The following is a 24,250-nucleotide window of genomic DNA, read 5'->3' as shown; positions in this document are numbered from 1 at the left end:
TAATTAAAAAAAAGAAAAGGAAATGTGTTCCGGTACAATAGTGGGATACGTATCGTATCACAGATACACACCCCTAGAGGAAACCTATTAGGTAGTGTTGGGTCAGTTTGGACGTAAAATAATACATTTATTGATATGAGTTTGTAAAATATAATATGGTGATAAATGGTTCCCTTAAATGTGTGCACATGTATGAACAGAGAAACCTCCACGTTTTTATAAACCCAGCCATACACTTCCTACATTGTTCTTGATTGTTGTCCATGTTAGTTCTGACCGCCACGACGGTGGGACAGGAGTGAAAATCCACCCATCGTCAGCCTCGCCACGCCACAGCTTCATCGTCTGATCTGCTTTTCCAGGTTTCTCCTCTTCCATCGAAGGCCATCTCACGGAGCTCTGCCTGACTGCAGTCAAGTTTGCCCGGAAAAGGGGGAACATTGCCCTGGCGACCCGTCTGCTGAGCCAGTGCAGCGAAGGGGGGCAGGAAGACCTGGAGCGGAGTAAGGCCTTCAGGCAGATCAGGCTGGAGGGAACCCTGGGGGAGAAATGGGGGCCAGAGGTTCAGATTGAAAAGGCCAAGGTCCTGAGAGCTGCAGGTGAGGATCATGGTTCCACAGCCCAAACCCTCATCGATGGCTGCCGCCAAAACACTTAAGGTTGACGTCTCTCCTGGAGAGACCAAATGATCTTTAAACGCAATTTCTATTCTATTCTATTCTACTCTATTCTACTCTATTCTACTCTACTCTAGTCTAGTCTACTCTAGTCTACTCTAGTCTAGTCTAGTCTAGTCTACTGTACTCTACTGTACTGTAGTCTAGTCTAGTCTAGTCTACTGTACTCTACTGTACTGTAGTCTAGTCTAGTCTAGTCTAGTCTACTGTACTCTACTGTACTGTAGTCTAGTCTAGTGTACTCTACTGTACTGTAGTCTAGTCTAGTCTACTGTACTCTACTGTACTGTAGTCTTGTCTAGTCTAGTCTAGTCTACTGTACTCTACTGTACTGTAGTCTAGTCTAGTCTAGTCTAGTCTACTGTACTCTACTGTACTGTAGTCTAGTCTAGTCTAGTCTAGTCTACTGTACTCTACTGTACTGTAGTCTAGTCTAGTCTAGTCTAGTTTAGTCTTCTAAAATGATGGTAAAAACAGGCTTTCTTATCCAGGTCTGAGGAAAGATTCCTGTTGGATCTGCTGCTGGGACCTATAGATGATAGTTTTTCTGTAAACTCACAGCAACAGACTCTTTCCTGGGTGAATAAGGAGACATTAAAACACTGTTGGCACTAAAATTCTGTTGCACAGAGCTTCAATGGCACCGATTGATCAACCAGCAATAATGTGGTTAAAGTTCAACTTTAAATGAAGCTTTCATGCAAAACAAATGTAATCAATGCTTTTTTTTTTTTTTTTTTTTTTTTTTTTTTTTAACTTGTCCTGTCCAACAGCTAGGCAAACAGATGAGAGCTGAGGGCCTCTTGTGTTGGACATATTTTATTCTAACAATTTCAATGCTTTTTTAAGGGGTCACTTCAGGTCAGGTGTGAAACGTTCCAGTAGACCAGGGGTCGGGAACCTATGGCTCGCGAGCCATATATGGCTCTTTTGATGGTCACATGTGGCTCGCAGACAAATCTTTAAATATACTTTTTTTTTCATTAGACCAGTCCTTCTCGGGCGCGATGCGATGCCAGAGGCGCACAGTAGTATCGGTGCTTGGAGAGAAGGATCTGCGCCAGCATTATCACTTTACTATTATCTATTATTTCACAGAGTTTGTACCAGCCGTAAACCTGTGAATTGCCGTGCCTAAAACTGTGCGCTCCCGTCTCTGAGAAAGAGCGCGCAGATGCGGGGACGGGATGTGTGAGGGAGAAAGCAGAGGGGGTGGGGGGCTCGGTCAGTAAGGTGAACCGCGCAGGGATTGTAATAACGTAAAACCCGCTGCCTGTCACTCACTGCAGCGTGTGAGTGTGTGTTTGGCTCCATGTCTGTCTCACATCTACAGAACATTCAGACTACGATCACGTTTAAAGTCTCAACGCCTGCATGAAGCAGAAACTCACCACGTATCAACCAGACTAGACCATCAGCAAAACTACCACGAGAAATACTCATCATTTATTAGCAACAGCATAACAATGTTATTAAAAAAGAATCCACAGACTTATTGTACTTTAAAAATGTTGAAATTACATCAAATGCACACATTCATTTGTATATTTAGTTTTAAACATATTGTCGCGGACTGAGTTGGACTTGGCTGTTGGGCCGCGTTAAAAGTTCTGGAGTTCATTGATCGCATCAAGCAGAGATCTGATTGGCTCTCAGTTCTGTCACTCAGCCTGTTGTTAGGTAGTTTGGACCAATGGGGTTCAGCTATGGGCCGAATAAGGGAAATGGGAGGGCTGGAGCGGGAGGGGGGAATATAAAGTTGGGAGAAGCGCTCTCTCTCGTCTCTGCGGGAGAGATTGAGGAGCTGCTGAATTAATTTACGGCATTTGTTACAGCCTGCAGTAACCAGAATAAAGAACCTTAAAAGAGTTAAGTCTCCGTGCCTCAGTGTGGGAAAGAGACGCTACATTATTGTATGGCTCTTTCGAAATTACATTTAAAAATATGTGACGTTTATGGCTCTCTTGGCCAAAAAGGTTCCCGACCCCTGCAGTAGACTGATCTGTGTTTGAATGCAGGATAGTTCAGTTCAGTTTGGGTTCTTACAGAAGTCCGCTCGGTAAAGGCCGTCCTCACTGTGGCGTCTGTGTCTGCAGGTCAGTCCCTGACGTCCATGGAGATGCTGAGCCGGGCCGCGCTGTCCTACTGCCACAGTGGGAAGAACGAAGGCGCCGCCAGCCGCTCTCTGCTCACCCTCTGCAAGTGGCTGCAGGCGGAGTGGAAGGACATGACGCCGCAGCTCAAACAGGCACGTCTGTGTTGGAATTACCAATAAAAAACAATGGGGGGCAAAGCAAAGATCTCGTCAGCCCCCACATTATCTACCTAAAAAGACGAGAGAGGGCAGTAATGTCCATCAGAGTTACACTTCAACTATGATGGACAGAAGGGGGAAAGACTCCAGGAAATCCCATAGTGGGACTTTGAATGTGAAAAATCAGATAATTCTTTGGTAAAATAAGTATTTGGTTTTCCTCAGATAAACATCTAAGCCTATATAACAAAGTAGTGAAAGGAACTGCAGTTTTATGACCAAATGTTTATTATGGGGGTAAATGACTAGAACGTGCACAGTGGGGGTGATGACTAGAACGTGCACAGTGGGGGTGAATGACTAGAACGTGCACAGTGGGGGTGATGACTAGAACGTGCACAGTGGGGGTAAATGACTAGAACGTGCACAGTGGGGGTGAATGACTAGAACGTGCACAGTGGGGGTGAATGACTAGAACGTGCACAGTGGGAGTGATTGACTAGAACGTGCACAGTGGGGGTGATAGACTAGAACGTGCACAGTGGGGGTGATAGACTAGAACGTGCACAGTGGGGGTAAATGACTAGAACGTGCACAGTGGGGGTAAATGACTAGAACGTGCACAGTGGGGGTGAATGACTAGAACGTGCACAGTGGGGGTGATGACTAGAACGTGCACAGTGGGGGTAAATGACTAGAACGTGCACAGTGGGGGTAAATGACTAGAACGTGCACAGTGGGGGTGAATGACTAGAACGTGCACAGTGGGGGTGAATGACTAGAACGTGCACAGTGGGGGTGAATGACTAGAACGTGCACAGTGGGAGTGATTGACTAGAACGTGCACAGTGGGGGTGAATGACTAGAACATGCACAGTGGGGGTGAATGACTAGAACGTGCACAGTGGGGGTGATGACTAGAACGTGCACAGTGGGGGTAAATGACTAGAACGTGCACAGTGGGGGTAAATGACTAGAACGTGCACAGTGGGGGTGAATGACTAGAACGTGCACAGTGGGGGTGAATGACTAGAACGTGCACAGTGGGGGTGAATGACTAGAACGTGCACAGTGGGAGTGATTGACTAGAACGTGCACAGTGGGGGTAAATGACTAGAACGTGCACAGTGGGGGTAAATGACTAGAACGTGCACAGTGGGGGTGAATGACTAGAACGTGCACAGTGGGGGTGATGACTAGAAAGTGCACAGTGGGGGTGATGACTAGAAAGTGCACAGTGGGGGTAAATGACTAGAACGTGCACAGTGGGGGTGATGACTAGAACGTGCACAGTGGGGGTGAATGACTAGAACGTGCACAGTGGGGGTGATGACTAGAACGTGCACAGTGGGGGTAAATGACTAGAACGTGCACAGTGGGGGTAAATGACTAGAACGTGCACAGTGGGGGTGAATGACTAGAACGTGCACAGTGGGAGTGATTGACTAGAACGTGCACAGTGGGGGTAAATGACTAGAACGTGCACAGTGGGGGTGAATGACTAGAACGTGCACAGTGGGGGTGAATGACTAGAACGTGCACAGTGGGAGTGATTGACTAGAACGTGCACAGTGGGGGTGAATGACTAGAACGTGCACAGTGGGGGTGAATGACTAGAACGTGCACAGTGGGGGTGATAGACTAGAACGTGCACAGTGGGGGTGATAGACTAGAACGTGCACAGTGGGGGTAAATGACTAAAATGTGCACAGTGGGGGTGAATGACTAGAACGTGCACAGTGGGGGTGATGACTAGAACGTGCACAGTGGGGGTGATGACTAGAACGTGCACAGTGGGGGTAAATGACTAGAACGTGCACAGTGGGGGTGAATGACTAGAACGTGCACAGTGGGGGTGAATGACTAGAACGTGCACAGTGGGGGTGAATGACTAGAACGTGCACAGTGGGAGTGATTGACTAGAACGTGCACAGTGGGGGTAAATGACTAGAACGTGCACAGTGGGGGTAAATGACTAGAACGTGCACAGTGGGGGTGAATGACTAGAACGTGCACAGTGGGGGTGATGACTAGAACGTGCACAGTGGGGGTAAATGACTAGAACGTGCACAGTGGGGGTGATGACTAGAACGTGCACAGTGGGGGTGAATGACTAGAACCTGCACAGTGGGGGTGAATGACTAGATCGTGCACAGTGGGGGTGATAGACTAGAACGTGCACAGTGGGGGTGATAGACTAGAACGTGCACAGTGGGGGTAAATGACTAGAACGTGCACAGTGGGGGTGAATGACTAGAACGTGCACAGTGGGGGTGATGACTAGAACGTGCACAGTGGGGGTAAATGACTAGAACGTGCACAGTGGGGGTGATGACTAGAACGTGCACAGTGGGGGTGAATGACTAGAACGTGCACAGTGGGGGTGATGACTAGAACGTGCACAGTGGGGGTAAATGACTAGAACGTGCACAGTGGGGGTAAATGACTAGAACGTGCACAGTGGGGGTGAATGACTAGAACGTGCACAGTGGGGGTGAATGACTAGAACGTGCACAGTGGGAGTGATTGACTAGAACGTGCACAGTGGGGGTGATAGACTAGAACGTGCACAGTGGGGGTGATAGACTAGAACGTGCACAGTGGGGGTGATAGACTAGAACGTGCACAGTGGGGGTAAATGACTAGAACGTGCACAGTGGGGGTAAATGACTAGAACGTGCACAGTGGGGGTAAATGACTAGAACGTGCACAGTGGGGGTGATGACTAGAACGTGCACAGTGGGGGTGATGACTAGAACGTGCACAGTGGGGGTAAATGACTAGAACGTGCACAGTGGGGGTGAATGACTAGAACGTGCACAGTGGGGGTGAATGACTAGAACGTGCACAGTGGGGGTGAATGACTAGAACGTGCACAGTGGGAGTGATTGACTAGAACGTGCACAGTGGGGGTAAATGACTAGAACGTGCACAGTGGGGGTAAATGACTAGAACGTGCACAGTGGGGGTAAATGACTAGAACGTGCACAGTGGGGGTGAATGACTAGAACGTGCACAGTGGGGGTGATGACTAGAACGTGCACAGTGGGGGTAAATGACTAGAACGTGCACAGTGGGGGTGATGACTAGAACCTGCACAGTGGGGGTGAATGACTAGATCGTGCACAGTGGGGGTGATAGACTAGAACGTGCACAGTGGGGGTGATAGACTAGAACGTGCACAGTGGGGGTAATGACTAGAACGTGCACAGTGGGGGTGAATGACTAGAACGTGCACAGTGGGGGTGATGACTAGAACGTGCACAGTGGGGGTAAATGACTAGAACGTGCACAGTGGGGGTAAATGACTAGAACGTGCACAGTGGGGGTGATGACTAGAACGTGCACAGTGGGGGTGAATGACTAGAACGTGCACAGTGGGGGTGATGACTAGAACGTGCACAGTGGGGGTAAATGACTAGAACGTGCACAGTGGGGGTAAATGACTAGAACGTGCACAGTGGGGGTGAATGACTAGAACGTGCACAGTGGGGGTGAATGACTAGAACGTGCACAGTGGGAGTGATTGACTAGAACGTGCACAGTGGGGGTGATAGACTAGAACGTGCACAGTGGGGGTGATAGACTAGAACGTGCACAGTGGGGGTAAATGACTAGAACGTGCACAGTGGGGGTAAATGACTAGAACGTGCACAGTGGGGGTAAATGACTAGAACGTGCACAGTGGGGGTGAATGACTAAAATGTGCACAGTGGGGGTGAATGACTAGAACGTGCACAGTGGGGGTGAATGACTAGAACGTGCACAGTGGGGGTGATGACTAGAACGTGCACAGTGGGGGTAAATGACTAGAACGTGCACAGTGGGGGTGAATGACTAGAACGTGCACAGTGGGGGTGAATGACTAGAACGTGCACAGTGGGGGTGAATGACTAGAACGTGCACAGTGGGAGTGATTGACTAGAACGTGCACAGTGGGGGTAAATGACTAGAACGTGCACAGTGGGGGTAAATGACTAGAACGTGCACAGTGGGGGTGATAGACTAGAACGTGCACAGTGGGGGTGATGACTAGAACGTGCACAGTGGGGGTAAATGACTAGAACGTGCACAGTGGGGGTGATGACTAGAACGTGCACAGTGGGGGTGAATGACTAGAACGTGCACAGTGGGGGTGAATGACTAGAACCTGCACAGTGGGGGTGAATGACTAGATCGTGCACAGTGGGGGTGAATGACTAGAACGTGCACAGTGGGGGTAAATGACTAGAACGTGCACAGTGGGGGTAAATGACTAGAACGTGCACAGTGGGGGTGAATGACTAGAACGTGCACAGTGGGGGTGATGACTAGAACGTGCACAGTGGGGGTAAATGACTAGAACGTGCACAGTGGGCGTAAATGACTAGAACGTGCACAGTGGGGGTGAATGACTAGAACGTGCACAGTGGGGGTGAATGACTAGAACGTGCACAGTGGGAGTGATTGACTAGAACGTGCACAGTGGGGGTGATAGACTAGAACGTGCACAGTGGGGGTGATAGACTAGAACGTGCACAGTGGGGGTAAATGACTAGAACGTGCACAGTGGGGGTAAATGACTAGAACGTGCACAGTGGGGTTGAATGACTAAAATGTGCACAGTGGGGGTGATTGACTAGAACGTGCACAGTGGGGGTGATAGACTAGAACGTGCACAGTGGGGGTGATAGACTAGAACGTGCACAGTGGGGGTAAATTACTAGAACGTGCACAGTGGGGGTAAATGACTAGAACGTGCACAGTGGGGGTGAATGACTAAAATGTGCACAGTGGGGGTGAATGACTAGAACGTGCACAGTGGGGGTGATAGACTAGAACGTGCACAGTGGGGGTGATGGACTAGAACGTGCACAGTGGGGGTGATAGGCTAGAACGTGCACAGTGGGGGTGATAGGCTAGAACGTGCACAGTGGGGGTGATAGACTAGAACGTGCACAGTGGGGGTGATAGACTAGAACGTGCACAGTGGGGGTGAATGACTAGAACGTGCACAGTGGGAGTGATTGACTAGAACGTGCACAGTGGGGGTGATAGACTAGAACGTGCACAGTGGGGGTGATAGACTAGAACGTGCACAGTGGGGGTAAATGACTAGAACGTGCACAGTGGGGGTAAATGACTAGAACGTGCACAGTGGGGGTGAATGACTAGAACTTGCACAGTGGGAGTGATTGACTAGAACGTGCACAGTGGGGGTGATAGACTAGAACGTGCACAGTGGGGGTGATAGACTAGAACGTGCACAGTGGGGGTAAATTACTAGAACGTGCACAGTGGGGGTAAATGACTAGAACGTGCACAGTGGGGGTGAATGACTAAAATGTGCACAGTGGGGGTGAATGACTAGAACGTGCACAGTGGGGGTGATAGACTAGAACGTGCACAGTGGGGGTGATAGACTAGAACGTGCACAGTGGGGGTGATAGGCTAGAACGTGCACAGTGGGGGTGATAGGCTAGAACGTGCACAGTGGGGGTGATAGACTAGAACGTGCACAGTGGGGGTGATAGACTAGAACCTGCACAGTGGGGGTGAATGACTAGAACGTGCACAGTGGGGGTGAATTACTAGAACGTGCACAGTGGGGGTGATGACTAGAACGTGCACAGTGGGGGTGATGACTAGAACGTGCACAGTGGGGGTGATGACTAGAACGTGCACAGTGGGGATGAATGACTAGAACGTGCACAGTGGGGGTGATGACTAGAATGTGCACAGTGGGGGTGATGACTAGAACGTGCACAGTGGGGGTGATGACTAGAACGTGCACAGTGGGGGTGATGACTAGAACCTGCACAGTGGGGGTGAATGACTAGAACGTGCACAGTGGGGGTGATAGACTAGAACGTGCACAGTGGGGGTGATAGACTAGAACGTGCTCAGTGGGGGTGATAGACTAAAACGTGCACAGTGGGGGTGATGACTAGAACGTGCACAGTGGGGGTGATAGACTAGAACGTGCACAGTGGGGGTGATAGACTAGAACGTGCACAGTGGGGGTGATAGACTAAAACGTGCACAGTGGGGGTGATGACTAGAACGTGCACAGTGGGGGTGATGACTAGAACCTGCACAGTGGGGGTGATGACTAGAACGTGCACAGTGGGGGTGAATGACTAGAACGTGCACAGTGGGGGTGATAGACTAGAACGTGCACAGTGGGGGTGATGACTAGAACCTGCACAGTGGGGGTGAATGACTAGAACGTGCACAGTGGGGGTGATAGACTAGAACGTGCACAGTGGGGGTGATAGACTAGAACGTGCACAGTGGGGGTGATGACTAGAACCTGCACAGTGGGGGTGAATGACTAGAACGTGCACAGTGGGGGTGATAGACTAGAACGTGCACAGTGGGGGTGATAGACTAGAACGTGCACAGCGGGGGTGAATGACTAGAACGTGCACAGTGGGGGTGAATGAATACGTTTCGCTCCACCTGGAGTTGCTGTTAAACTGCTGCGTTGTCTCTCAGGTGGTGAGGAAATGCGGAGCGGTGAACTCGCCGGCATTGGGCAGCATGTCCCCTTTGGGCCAGACTATTGCTGCTCTGCTGGAGGTTCCTCTGGGGGACCAAGGCCCCGCCCACATAGCTGCAAAGACCTCTGGTAGGTGACGTTGTGCAGATCCACGCCGCAGGCCTCCCTTCTGTTAAATTGCCCCCTGTGACGTTCCCCCTGCAGTTCATGTCGGGGTGGGAGAGGCGGATTTCGTGTTGGGCCAGCTCTTCCAGCTTTCCACCGGCCTGGCTCCAGAAGTGGCCAAGGCCTGGGCGGCCCTGGCCAGCTGGGCTTACCGCTGGGGCAGGAAGGTGGTGGACAACGCGAGGTAAAGAGACGCACTCTTTGTTCTTTTGCAGCTCCAAGCTGCAGGAAAGTCACTGAACACCAGTGCTGGGCATCGTATGCTAAAAAAGTCCCTTTAGTTACTAGTTACATCGCCCAAAAGAGTAAATGAGTTCATCAAAGTAACTGCAGTTTGAAAAGTGTGTTAAAATACAGCCATACATGTAATATTGTTCCTCAGCTGCATGCAGACATGACCAAAAGTACAATTCTTCATGAAAGTGACTCTTCTAGTCTGCTGGTAAAGTTCCACCAAGGATGTTTAGAAGCATTCAGTTGTTGTAAATAGTGATGAGTGGGTCTTATATTTGTGCTTGTGACCTTCTGTCACTAAGATCAAATGCGTTTAGGCCGCGTTGGTCATGAAATGGTGGCGTTTAACCTCAGCTAGCTAATTCGTTTAGATAGATAGATTTGCTTTTATTGTCATTTTACAATGAAATTGAAGCGTTACCATTTCAATGCAAGAATGACAAAATAACGAAATATGATAATACATTAGCTCGCTGGTGTGGGAAATTGGGAACGTGTACATTCTTGGAGAAAGGACTTGAACATGTGGATGGTTGTAGTGGTTCAGAGCGGTCAGTGGAAACCCTTATGAAGCACGGTCTGCAGAAAACCGCGAGGTTCAAGGCCGTTGAACCTCACGTGCAGAGCCAGAAGCACAGCCACTAGAAACGGTTTTCTTCTCCTCTCCTGCCACTGCAAATGATGCCGGCTCTGGTATCACCAAGGATGCGCCGCGAGGAACGAAACGTGCCTTTCACGTGCAGCGCCACGCTGACAGTCAGGTCAGAGGTCATCTGGTGCGGCCATGAGCCACCATGATGAACAAAGGCTTGATGTCGTGAAGAGGATGGTAGCTTTTGTTAAAGTTAAAAAAAACACTTCTGGTTTGTTACCAAGGCCACGATGTGATAAAGACAGTTTGATTTGTGTTTCTGAAACAATACTTCAGATTATGATATTCATAAGAAGCATTTAGAACAATGATTGTTGTTGTTCCTACACTATGTAGTGTTAGCATGTCTGTTGGCTAAGCTAGGTCCTAAATTAGAATTGAAATAGTCTTAAGTAATTCAGTCTTCTATTGACCTTCACCTGAACTTTAACACGCTCCTTCAGAAAAAAGACCATGAACTTTACAGAAAGACATTGAGGGAACGTAAAGGTTTCTAGTACTAGCATGTTCCAGGTCTCCTATGGCGTCTGGATGGACTTTCTTTTGAAGGTGGATTTGTGTTACAGGTGGACAGAAGGAGCGCGTTTTCCACAACACGCTTTGTGCAAGTTTCTGGTTTAGTGGCGCCCCTTTGTCGCCGGAGCACACGCTGCTGCAGGAGATGCAGCTCTGGTGGCTTCTGGGTGGCGTCTCGGTGCTTCAGTAGATTAGAATAGCTGGAGACAGACGTCCATATAGTCTTTGTTCCAGGACACGACGTCAATTTGATGTAAACTTGCCACGCCCACCTGACTCCTCAACCAATCATGACAGCAGAACGACTACTTCTCTCTCTCACACAGAGACGCGCGAAAACATAGGCCCACATACACAAGAGATCCACGCACACACATACACACGCACACAGACTCACAAGCTGCGTTTACACGGACAAAAGTAATCGGAATGAACGCCTGATGGGAAAAAAATGCGTCATGTAAACACGCCGTTCAGAATAGTCTGCCCCCATCAGACTCGTTTGGATCGGGTTATGTCGATAGTTGATCCCATCGTTGTTCGTGGAAACGGTTCATTCTGGTCGTGTGTCACTTCTGCTCTGGTTTAACGTTTTGGCTCCAGAGAAGCTTTGGAGCTCAAACAGGACCAACCGGCTGCTCCGCGGGGACCTCTGCACCTCGCCCCGCGGGCTCCTCGCTTCTCCCCAGAGAGAGGGCGCTGAGGAGGACTGCTTTGTGCCCCCCGACGATGTAAGGATCCAGCGCGGTCTGGGCCCGGCTGCAGGTGGACCGAGTGAACCGTGTCTCTGAGCAGAGCAGCCGGACGTATAGCTTTGTGTTTGAGGGGAGGGGAGGATGCTTTGTTACGTGTGGAAGACTTCGGACTGCCATCCGTCCCGCAGCTCTATGTGAACAAGCAGCCGGACTCAGGAGAACCGGGTCTCCCGGTAGAACCGGGCAGAGCTCGGTCCGTCGGCTCACACAGCGGCTAGTTTGGGGCGGTGTGTGAGCTTAAAGCAGAAATGTGGCTCAGTCCTTAGAAACCGTTCAAACAATCACCTGGATTTGTGTTTCCAGTCGTGTCCCGACTAAATAAAGGCTGATGTTATTCCACATATTTACGTTCAGCCAAGATGCAGATTGCAGCGTTTCCCACATGGATTTATGTTCATCAAAGGCTAAATGTTGTTAGCACGTGTTAGCCTCTCTGAACCCTTCTTCCAGCTCCGTTCTTCCACAGAAAAAGCACGGATTAAAAATAAAATGATGAGCGAACAGCCGCTTCATAATATTCATCACATTAATAAAAGCACATTTAGAAGATCGTCTCGTATATTACAGAGCTGCTGCATGAATGTATATGGCAGCTGAGTTTGTTTACATCAGGACTCATTTCCTCTTCCAGTATTTTCATCACTACTGCTCATGAAAGTGTGACCATGTGAACGTTTGTTCTAATCTGAAATGTTTTTCTGGCTCCATGGACACGGTTGGATTTTAATCTAACCGTTGATCCCATCGAGATATTTTGCACATGGAACTACGACTAGTGACAGAGACAAGCACACACAAAAGACACACATACAGACACACACACACACACAGAGGACTCACAGACGACCCTTGTGGATGTGAGGCCCTTGAGGCTGATTACACCACATCAATAAACCGTGAACTAGCGCACCACAATTTATACGAAATAACTATAACAGCGTTGTAGCGTGGATAAAAGTAATTAGATTACACTGTCATACTTGAACCACGTTACTTCCAACTTTGCTGACGACTGACTTTTCTTTATTCATCAGTCAGGGGGAGGGTCTGCCCCTCCTTCCCGAAGAAAAGAAGGACATCGAGGAGTTGCTGCCCGTCACCACCAGCGATGAAGACAAGGAGGCCATCTTTAGCATTCTGGGCCAGGCCATGTGTCATCCAACTGGCATCCAGGTGGGATCGCATTACCTGAGCCGTGCCAGTTCTCATCCATGACAAAAACGCACAGACCGATCCAAAGAGGACGCTGAGCGTTGAGTGGGCGGAGCTCTGTAAAAGGACCCTTCAGCCGTGTTTTGAGTGGACCGGTACTCACCTGTACTCAGTACCAGACCTTCTAGAATAGCCCTTTAGAGTACTACACTCAAAAACCTTAATTATCATCGTTATTATTATTTTAGGGAAAAGAAGACACAATTATTCTATATTATTATTATTATTATTATTATTATTATTATTACTACTGTGGGACTTTACACAGAGCAGTGGGCTGCATGGCGCCTTTGCTCCTCCATCAGATCTGATTGACACCTTTTAACGTAAATTAGATTTGAATCTCGACGGCTGGATCTGCTTTGCGTGCCGGTGTCTCAGCTACACGTGTGTTCCAGGACGAGGACATGGCTCTTCAGCAGGACGACAGTGGGGACGACATGGTGGACGTGATATGGCGGCAGCTCACCACCTCCTGCCCCTGGCTGGGGGAGGCCGGTCAGCTCTTCGCAGACGGCCTGATCCAAGTGTGGAGACGCGTGGTCGATCGCATCTTTGGTCTGTACCGTGTGTCCTGCCACGCCTACTTCACCTTCCTCAAGCTGAACGCTGGACAGGTGAAGCTGCAGACACTGTAAAACTGAGTTCATGGGGGGCCTCCTCATCTTCATCACCCGCTCTGTGCTTCAGGTTCACGTGGATGAAGACGACCCAAAGCTCCTGCTGTCATGTCACAGCAGCAAACAGAGCAACGACGATGTCATTGTCATGGCAACCTTGCGCCTCCTCAGGCTGCTGGTGAAGCATGCTGGGGAGCTGAGAGAGGGGCTGGAGCTCGGCCTGGCGTCCACTCCTACTGCACCCTGGAGAGGTCAGTGGGGGTCAGAGCTCTGGGTTCCAGACGTGTTTTTGACATGGAGGGGCTTCTGAGCCGAATGCTCCATCTGTCTGCCTTTCTCTCCTGCTCAGGTATCATTCCTCAGCTGTTTTCCCGCCTCAACCACCCTGAGGCCTACATCCGGCAGAGCATATGCAGCCTTCTGTGTCGCGTGGCTCAGGACTCCCCCCATCTCATTCTCTATCCAGCTATTGTGGGCTCCATCTCCCTGGGGGGGGAGGCCCAGACTGCAGGTTGGTACTTCTGACCCATATGGGTTCCATTTCTGTAAAAGATCCGGCTGCTCTAAAGGCTGTGGGGGTGGGGGCTGCTAATCCTCTTGGATGGAGAAATAACAAAGAGGATGCGTGTCTGTTGGCCTGGCCTGTAGTCCACAGAAGCAAATAGCTCTGCCTTTGGTCACCATGAATCCATTCAAACCATCACAGCACCACCAGCTGAAGAATCATCATCACCATCACCTAGTGTCCCAGTGGGGGCTGTGTCCCCATCAGTGATGGGATATTTATCCTTCTGTTATTTTGATCAGAGATTATTTCAAACACATTATATTATAAACATTCATTCATCTTCTTGACCGTTTTTCCCTTTCGGGGTCACGGGGCTGCTGGAGCCTATCCCGGCCACTTGTGGGCGAAGGCAGGGGACAACCTGGACAGGTCGCCAGTCTGTCGCAGGGTAGAATGTCCACAAACACACACCCATTCACTCTGTTTAAACTGAGGTTTTTGTGACAGGATTTTAACAGAAAAAGACGGCGAGAACGGCGCCCTCCGGCTGCAGAGCAGACTCTGGGAGAAGATGATCCAATACTATAAAATGAAATCCTAATCTCTCAAAGGCCGGAAACTCGTCAATTATACGTTGATTTGAGCTTGTCGTGAATTTCGTTTAGGAGGAAAGTTCCCATTAATTTTGAGGAATTTTGATGGAGATCTGAATCATAAGATCAATAATGTTGATAGTTCTGAAGATCTAAAGATTCAGTTACTAGTTAAGTTTGTTTTTTTCCTGACTGTTGAAGCGACTTTGCAGAAGTTTTCTCCGTTTCAGTGTTAAATGATAAAATTAGAACAGGGACTAACATTTATTGTTTTTTTTAAATCGGATTGGGGCCAAAAGCTTTAGAATCCGTCCGCTCACTGAAGATGTGTCAACAGGCGCGAAGATGCCCCCAGCCCTGCCCACCTTCCTGGGCAGCATGCAGGAGGAGGACCTGGCCGGGGAGGACGAGGATCCGCTGGAGAGTGGGGCACAGGCCGGAGCGTCAGAGGAGCTGGCGACCTGCTCCAGTCAGGATCAGGCCATGATGCAGGACTGCTACAGCAAGATCGTGGAGAAGTTGTCTGCAGCCAACCCCACCATGGTGCTTCAGGTGAGCCGCTGAGCGGACATGGAGGCAGACGGCAGTACGGTGCCGCTCTGCAGATTCAGCTAGTGATGGGAAACGGTGTGAAGCAGAGACTCACCTGACAACCTGTCCCTAAAACCTGCCAGAGACCTCAGACTAGTTCAAGTGCACGGTTGTCTTCCAGGCAGATGTCCTCATCACGCCGTTCCTTCTTTCACACAGACATGACGGCAAATGTTTTCTCACACCATGACTGCATGGTGACAAAGATGGTGGAGATGCACCATTGCAGATGGTTTCCTGCATACTAACATGGTTTTATTTGCATGACTGTAGTTTTATTCCAGTTCTTCTCATTCATTCTGATCATAGCTTGAGAAATAGGTTACTGCATGGCAGTTCCCCCTGCTGAGGCTCTGCTGTGCTGCAGGTACAGCAGCTGGTGGGGGAACTGCGCAGGATCACGCTTCTGTGGGACGAGCTGTGGTTGGGCGTCCTGCAGCAGCAGCACATGCACGTTCTGCGCAGGATCCAGCAGCTGGAGGACGAGGTCAAGCGGGTGCAGAACAACAACACACTGCGCAGGTGAGACTGGAGACCCAAAGCCGGCCCGCTGTCCAGCTCCATCTCTCTTTTGTTACACCAATGTTTATCACAAACAGACCGAATGCAGAAGGTTTCCTCTGCTCTCAAACATGGTGGTTCTGTTGCAAAACTGAAGCAACATGAAGAACACGAGCAAATCCTCCACAGGGTCTGAAACCGGCATCCACTGACTGTCTTTAGAGAACATGAACCGCTATTTGAATACAACCAGAAGGCTCTGTTGCTTCTGCAGCGTCACAGCCGACTCTTCATGATGACGTCTGCTGCTGCTCACTGTGGCCATGTGTCACTAGGATGGCAGGAAAAGAGATTTAGGACTGTAATTTCTGCTCTGATCCTCTGAGTTCAGCTGTTTTCTGGACAGCATTTTACATTTGACCCATGACCCCCACTCTACATGTGCGGTTAACTGTCTTTAATGTCGTTAACCGCACATTAAATGAATATTTGAGAAAAAGTTCATAAAATATATTTAAAAAGCAGAGCGAGCGCCTCAGAGGTTCAACTGCAGCTCCCCCCTCATCTGCCCCGTGGTTTGAGCGCTGCACCACAATCTCTGCCGTTTAACCCTTTACCTGCCTGCTCAACCAACCGGTGGAGCACGAAATAAAAACAGTGTTTTACTGGCCGAAGGCTGTGAGCAGCAGAAAAGTCTTTTGGGGGGGGGGGGGGGGGGGGGGGGGGGGTCTCTGTTGGGTAGGTTAAAGGTTAACTGGACCTACGGCTGCTTTAACCTCACATGTTTCTCAGTTTAAACTTTGATTGATTCCTGAACATCTCCATGTGACCTTCTAAGACGCTGCAGCCCAGAATCTTCCTGCTCTTTTTCCATCTTTTCCCAAAGATCCGTCGTTTTATTTATGCTGAAGTTTGACTTTATTTACTCTGGAAACTTTCAGGGAACTTTTAATGTCACCTGACAAACCAATGAGAAGCTGCTGATGCTGATACTGTTTCTTGGTGTTCTATTCACCTGTTTTTTACAGCAGAGTTGATTGTTGGTGTTTGTGACGTTCTACACTCTGAGTCCAGTATGTTGACTTTTACTGGAAGTCAATATCGGCTCCAAACCCTGATTGATGTGAGTTTAGGCGTCAGCATGTTGGCGGTCCTGACGGAGCTGCAGGACGCTCTCCGTCATCCACATCCTTTTGTCTGAAACCTCCTTCCAGGTGTTTCATGGCGATGGTCGCTCACACATAGGCTACTCCACATTCCAACAGTTTAATATTGTCTGATTGACAGTCAAGTGAACCCATTTATTGAGCTTTATTTGTCAGGAAAACAAACTCCATCTGGTTTAGATCAGCTTTATTTATCCCATTTTCTTCCAACACCATCAACCGTGTGGGCATTACAACATGAACCGGGTTTCTGATCCATGCACATGTCCTGGACCTGAGGGCATCACTCCTGAAGAGTTATGTTAGTGGACTAAAGAAAGATCAGAAAACAGATGCAGTGTGATTAACATGTTTGTGACCTCTGGCCCTGCAGGGATGAAAAAGTTGCCATCATGCGTGAGAAGCACTCTGCCCTGATGCGCCCCGTGGTTTTTGCCCTGGATCACGTCTGCAGCATCACAGCCGCTCAGGCGGAGACCCCCCATGAGACGTGGTTCCAGCAGACCTATGGAGACGCCATCGCCTCTGCCCTGGAACACCTGAGGAACCCCACCAACCCCGCCAACCCAGCTAGCAGCTGGCTTCCCTTCAAACAGGTGTGCCTGCAAGTCTTTGTGTGCACTGGTCAGAACGACAGACACGCCTGACTCGGCTGGTGTATGCAGGGATATTTCTGCCACCACGTTGCACACAAAACTTTCGAAGTTGCAAGTAAAAATATTAAATATATGCTTTTCAATTATTTGTTATTTTGCTGTCAATTTTTTTTTGCTTTCAGAAACTATTTTTGCGTTTGCAAAACACACGTTTTCGCGTACGTTGTGTCAAATCTCACTTTTTTCCCATCTTTGATTTTGCTGAGTAAAGTTTCATTTGGACAACACAAAGCTGCCAACAAACAGCTGCTGATTGGTCCAGATTCTAACCAATCCGGTGTCTCTGTCTGATATTGACGGTGCTTGGAGGCAGACATGGACTTTGTGTCGGTTCTGTTGAATGGGGTTCTAACGTTTTCAACCATTCTGGCCCGTTTATCTCAGAGTAAAACCCAGAAGGAGCAGCAAAGCAGCTAAAATAATACAGGCTTTAGTATTTATTCATGTCAGTGTAGAGACCAACGTGTTTAAAATGTCTGCAGCAGAAAAAAAACGTCCAAGATCCGACTCCGTCCAGCTGGAAGTTACACTTTTTAAGATTTGTATCTGAACTATTGTTTTATTTTAATCAATAAATGTGGAAATATTAAGAGAAAATAGCATTTTTGAAGACTAATTTTTTTAAACTTTGGACAAACGCTCACGAGTTCTAAAACATGAGACACTGTGAAAATGAACATAAAAGTTAAAAATGCTTCTTCTGTTAAATACATTTAGTCTCCTGTGGTGAGCCATCATTATTTTGCTTATTATTGCTGTTCATAAACTTTACAGTTTCTTGAGATTCTCTGCCATAAATTCACAAATCTTACTTTAATGTTCAATCTTACCAATGCTAAAAAAAAATATGAATTATTGTTAAAAAAAAACTTTTAAAAACGTCTTTATCCAAAAAAAAAATTGAGGGTAAAAAGAGCTGGTTTGGTTTCTGAGCCTCGGTAGCAGACACCATGTTAGATAAATACGGCGATTTGATTGGTTAGAATCTGGACCAATCAGCAGCTGTTTGATAACTGATAACTGAAACTTATGTGAGCAAAATCAAAGATTGGAAAAAAGTGCAAAAACGTGTTTTTTAAAAGCAAGACAAAAAAATGTCAGAGCAGAATAAAACATTTTTGAAAAGCAAATATTTAATATTTTCACGTGCAACAACGTGGTGGCAGAAATATCCCTCCATACTGATGCACCTGACTGTCTCTGCTGACCCGGCTGTGCTTGTGGAGCAGGTCATGATCAGCCTGCAGCAGCGAGCTCAGAAACGGGCCAGCTACCAGCTGCACCTGGATGAGATCAGCCCTCGGCTGGCGTCCATGACGACCACAGAGATGGCCCTTCCTGGGGAGGCGTCGGCCTCAGACGCAGTGACCATACAGAGCGTGGGCAACACCATTACCATTCTTCCCACCAAGACCAAGCCCAAGAAGCTCTTCTTTCTGGGTTCAGACGGACGCAATTACCCGTATCTGTTCAAAGGTAAGAACGAGGTCACGGCCGTCACTGTAGACTTTAAATATTCACGTTTTTCTTCAGGTGCTCAGATCAGTAAGGCAAGAGCAACTCGGTACAAACAGACAGAAATCCTCCTGACCAACCAGCTCGTCTGTAAAGCTGAGCCTCCGGTTTTTGGCTGACATGACTGAAAGGCCAACAGCTTCCTGAAGGTCTGACTGCAGAATCTGGACCAGGACAACGTCATCCCGGAGGATTCATGAACCGTGCATCACATGGTCAGTGGGAGCAGAAGTAATGGGCGGTCTAAACTGTTGCAGGTCTGGAGGACTTGCACCTGGATGAGCGCATTATGCAGTTCCTGTCCATCGTCAACACCATGTTCACCAAGATCAACCAGCAGGAGCGGCCTCATTTCCATGCTCGCCACTACTCCGTCACGCCCCTGGGTACCCGGTCCGGCCTGATCCAGTGGGTGGACGGAGCCACTCCGCTGTTTGGGCTGTACAAACGCTGGCAGCAGAGGGAGGCGCTGCTGCAGTCCCAGAAGGTGGGCCTACCTGCTCTACCGGAGCCACTCACTGTGGACTTCTGAAGAACTAATGATTTGCAGAACAGGCACTTTTGAATAGAATTTTTGTCTCTCTCCAAGACCCAGGACACATTTCCTCAGCAGCCGGTACCTTTGGTTCCTCGGCCCAGCGAGCTGTACTACAGCCGCATCGGACCGGCACTGAAGGCGGTGGGTCTGAGTCTGGATCTGACGCGTCGAGACTGGCCTTTGAGCGTCATGAAGGATGTCTTGAAGGAGCTGATGGAGAGCACGCCATCTAACCTCCTGGCAAAGGAGCTGTGGTGCTCCTGCACCACACCCAGCGAGTGGTGGGGGGTCACACAGGTAGCTTGATGGAGTTGATCCCCCTCTTTACTGGTTTCATTTAAAGAAGCTTCAAGTCCTATTTTGTTTGTTTTTGTCAGTCCTACGCCAGATCCACTGCTGTCATGTCTATGGTGGGATACATCATCGGCCTCGGGGATCGCCACCTCGACAATGTTTTGATTGACATGACCACGGGGGAGGTGGTGCACATCGACTACAACGTGTGCTTTGAGAAAGGTCTGTTAAACGAGAGATCATCTGTGTCATGACTGGCAGATGACTGCGTAAAGACGATGACTGCATGAAAGACGACGACTGCATGAAAGACGACGACTGAGTGGAAGACGACGGCTGAGTGGAAGACGACGGCTGAGTGGAAGACGACGGCTGAGTGGAAGACGACGGCTGCGTGAGAGACGACGACTGCCTAACAGACGATGGCTGCGTGATACTTAATACCAGCTCAACTCTAACTGTACACTAAGTGGACTTCTGAAAGCTGCACATATTGTCACGTGTCACCAGGGAAAAGTCTGCGGGTGCCGGAGAAGGTTCCGTTCAGGATGACCCACAACATTGAGACTGCTCTGGGGGTCACGGGAGTGGAGGGCATCTTTAGGCTGTCCTGTGAGCAGGTAACCCGCCTACTGCTGGTTGATTTGTGTTTGAAGACGCTGGGACCACTGCAGATTCTGTTAGTTCGTCTGAATGAAGGATTCCCATCCCTCAGCTCTCCTTCATGGGCTCAGAAACTTTCATTCATCTGAAGTCTTGCAAAGAATCAACAGTTTCCTAAAAACCGTTAAGTTTAGCGTTTGCTGTTAGGTGGTGCAGATCATGCGGCGGGGCAGAGAAACCCTCCTGACGCTGCTGGAGGCCTTTGTCTACGACCCTCTGGTGGATTGGACCGCTGGGGGGGAGGTGGGCTTTGCCGGAGCAGTGTATGGAGGTGGGGGGCAGCAGGCCGACAACAAGAAAAGCAAAAGGGAGATGGAGAGAGACATCACCCGCTCCCTATTCTCCTCCAGGGTGGCTGAGATCAAGGTGAGCTCTTCCATGTCACACCAGCTCTTTTATTTTGAAGGGAACAGGCCGAGGTCATGGGTCATCACTCCTAAAGCACAACAGGCCGACACCCCCTGCTTTAGGAGAGATTGACCCAGGCTGATGGGAGAGGGACTCATTCTTCTTTCTGTTCATCTAAATCTATGTAAAGTATCTTTCACGCTCCTGCAGACCTTTCTGATCACTGATGCTTTAGTATCGGCGGTGGACATTTCCCAGCACATCTGATGATGAGTGTTGCTGACGTCAGCTGTTCCTGTCTGCAGGTGAACTGGTTCAAGAACCGGGATGAAATGCTGGCTGTGCTCCCTCAAATGGAGGAGGCTGTGGAGGAGTACCTGGGCCTGCAGGACATGCTCTGTCAAGGGGAGAAACTGCAAGCTAAATTACAGGAGGAGATGGAGTTCCTGGAAGGGGCAGAGAACCACCCGGACCACCTCATCCTGACCCTGGATCAAAGGTCTGACTGCCCCCCCACACCTGCTCAGTGCTTCTTATAGGCCTGGTTAACCGACAGTAGATGTCAGGCGTGTCGTTACTGCAGCGTCTCATGGCCGCACGGCAAAGAAGCCAATAAAAATGGTAAACCATTAAGTATGGCATGCAGGCGCTGCCCTCCCCCACCCTCGCCACCGCCCATTGACCCGCCCTCTGGCTGAGCGGCTGTTACGTTCCCTTACTTTTCCCTTTCCAGGCCTGTGAGACCGTTTTATCTAAATAAAACGGTTACAGTGACGTGCAAATGATTCATTAGTTCACGTTTGTTCCATTTGTTCAAGCATCACAAGTCATATGGGCATCGTAATATAATCATCACGAACAGCGCAGGATTTCCTTGCATTGTGCAGCCTGGTCGGCATGGCGCCAACGATGGCAGTATTGGCGTCTGACGCGGGGTCAAAACGTCTGCCTAACATGAGCCCCGCGGACCGCTGTGACGGCGCTCCTGACCCGCTGTTCTCTTCCAGGTACTCGGACCATAAGCAGCTGCAGTCTCAGCAGCGGACTGTGCAGGAGGCCATCCGGGGGAAGCTGGCTGACCTGGACCAGTGGATCTCCCAGTATCAGGCTGCGTTCTCCAGCCTGGAGGCGGCTCAGCTCGCCAGTCTGGTGCAGGACATCAGTGGTCCCATAGATCTGGGTAACTCCTTAAGGATCTTCATTGTTTTTCTGGATGAACACACGACATCCACACTTGATGTGACAACCTTTTCATTTGATTTCTCTGTGAAACGTGGCTTTGCTGACGGATTCTGTCTAGAGGGAAGGAGAACCTTTTCAGGACGGGCTGTGAAGGGAAAAGGCCGGTGGTTTGATCAGCCGTCTGCTTCCTCCTGCAGGTCCTCCCAGTTACGTTCCTGCCACCGCTTTTCTGCAGAACGCCGGCCAGGCGCACCTCATCAGCCAGTGTGAGAACCTGGAGGCGGAGCTGAGCGCCCTGCTCCAGCAGCGGCGAGCGTCGCTGCGAGGCTGCCTGGAGCAGCTGCACAGCTACGCCACGGTGGCGCTGCTGTACCCCCGCAGCACCCTGCTGTGCCACAGAGTGCACCAGTGGAAGGGCTGGCTGGAGGAGCTGCTGAGAGACATGACCGTGGAGCTCTGCCAGATCATCTACAGGCGGTGAGCAGGATGCTTGGTCTGACATCGACCTGCTGACTGTCGCTGAGAAATGGGGCTTTAGGTCACCCAGTCTACAGCTGTGTTCCCACCAGGCATTTGGCGTGCGTTTAGCCCATGGTGGGAGGAGGCGCCATTGAAAATGGTGTTCACGGTGGACGAGCAGGGAGGGGATTGTTCTTCCTTTTCTTTTTCTACCGTTCACTAGCACTGCACATTGGCACTGGCTTGATGAAAAATGTTGAAGCGGTGCAAATCTCACAATTCTGGCATCAAAAGGAAATGTTTCTGGTTCATAGCTCCCACCCAGAAACGCAGATTTAATCTGAACGTTCAATATAAAAGTCCTCCATCATGAGAAAAATGCTCCAATAACATGCTAAAAACACCAAGAACACCATTTTCACTGGCGTCGTCTTCAATTTCATCCCCATGATCAATTTTCAAACAGTTGGTACTGCCATGAATTAAAAGGGAAGCCGCCAATGCATTCTCACCAAATCCCCCTCCCTGATTGGTCATTTAGACCGGATTTAAGTGGCTGCAGGTTTTGTACGTAGAGCCCAAAACAGTGTTTAGAACGCTGAAAGCGCGCTCACACCGGCTTTTCGTGGAAGCGGCCGCTCCATCCAGCGTGTGAACGTGGCTTTGGAGTCGCAGAATGTTAGATGGCGCGTTGTTCTGGTGTTGAAGCATCAGCAGATCAGAGAACGGCTTCATAAACTCACCTCTGTTTACTCCCATGTCCTCCCCGGTCTGACAGGTATGAAGCCCTGTTTGCCCCCCAGCCTCCCGTCGCCACCTGCCAGCTCCTGTCCGGCGTGGAGCTGACCCTGACGCACCAGGTGGCAGAGACCAACGAGCGCGTGCTGCACCAAGCCGAGCGGCTGAAGGCGGAGGGCGCCAGCGTGGCGGCCTGCGAGGAGCAGCTGAAGGAGATCGAACACTGCATCACGGGCTTCCTGCACGAGAACGGGGAGGCGGGCTCGTTGAGCCTCGCCGTCATCATCACCTCGGCTCTGTGCGCCCTCTCCAGGTCAGACAGCTGCAGCTTTGGGGGAGGAGCCTCCTCTTATGCCGTAATGCTGCTTGCTTTTTGTCTGTCCACCAATCCCCACTTCCTACACCGGGATCTCAGCCTTTTTCAGGTGTAAATGTTTGTTTCTGTGCCCATGAGCAAGGCGCACAACCTAAAACTCTCCAGACCATGCGATGAATATTTCAAAAAGACTTAAAGCCTGCCTGTACCATCACCTGACCGGAAATCCGGCTGGATCAGGTGGTTTCAGACTCGATCAGAATCGAGTCGAATTACATATTTATTTCATTCTCATTATGTTTCAAGCTTACTATTCCAGATAAATACTGCACTAGAAGTCTGCGTAAGGTGGAATGTGACTCTAGTTTGAGCAGCACAAAAACAGCCAGACTTTCCCACATTCAGACTTCTGAGATCAAGAATTCTTAATAAACCTTTCAAAACGATAGCAAGTGTCTGCTGGTTTGTCTTCACGCAAACAAGACCTACAAAGACATTTAAAAAACGAAAAATCAGTTTCTTTTCTAACGAGTACGGCTCTACGTGTTGACAGACGATTCCTAAGGGAGCGTCTACAAAGTGCAAGCTCCAGGAAAAAGTGATTTAAAAAAAAGGA

General features: G+C 49.5%; 1 protein-coding gene across 2 annotated transcripts in view; it reads left to right on the top strand.

Moving 5' to 3' along the window:
- The window catches only part of smg1 (SMG1, nonsense mediated mRNA decay associated PI3K related kinase), an 84,340-nt gene that overhangs the window by 44,043 nt on the left and 16,047 nt on the right, over positions 1-24,250 (top strand). For both annotated transcript variants that reach the window (XM_023957921.1, XM_023957922.1), the window contains exons 29-49: positions 363-599; positions 2,774-2,925; positions 9,409-9,541; positions 9,617-9,761; positions 12,769-12,907; positions 13,345-13,563; positions 13,637-13,817; positions 13,916-14,077; positions 15,005-15,219; positions 15,626-15,780; positions 17,299-17,521; positions 18,811-19,057; positions 19,354-19,583; positions 19,686-19,931; positions 20,012-20,150; positions 20,439-20,548; positions 20,739-20,957; positions 21,245-21,438; positions 21,947-22,119; positions 22,319-22,598; positions 23,359-23,631. In XM_023957921.1, coding sequence (XP_023813689.1) covers positions 363-599; positions 2,774-2,925; positions 9,409-9,541; positions 9,617-9,761; positions 12,769-12,907; positions 13,345-13,563; positions 13,637-13,817; positions 13,916-14,077; positions 15,005-15,219; positions 15,626-15,780; positions 17,299-17,521; positions 18,811-19,057; positions 19,354-19,583; positions 19,686-19,931; positions 20,012-20,150; positions 20,439-20,548; positions 20,739-20,957; positions 21,245-21,438; positions 21,947-22,119; positions 22,319-22,598; positions 23,359-23,631 — 4,072 coding nt within the window. The remainder of the gene's footprint in view (positions 1-362; positions 600-2,773; positions 2,926-9,408; positions 9,542-9,616; positions 9,762-12,768; positions 12,908-13,344; positions 13,564-13,636; positions 13,818-13,915; positions 14,078-15,004; positions 15,220-15,625; positions 15,781-17,298; positions 17,522-18,810; positions 19,058-19,353; positions 19,584-19,685; positions 19,932-20,011; positions 20,151-20,438; positions 20,549-20,738; positions 20,958-21,244; positions 21,439-21,946; positions 22,120-22,318; positions 22,599-23,358; positions 23,632-24,250) is intronic.

This window comes from Oryzias latipes, chromosome 8 (genome assembly GCF_002234675.1).
Source record: "Oryzias latipes chromosome 8, ASM223467v1".
NCBI lineage: Eukaryota > Metazoa > Chordata > Actinopteri > Beloniformes > Adrianichthyidae > Oryzias > Oryzias latipes.
Note: the sequence above shows the minus strand (reverse complement) of the source record. Positions and strands in the feature narration are given on the sequence as shown.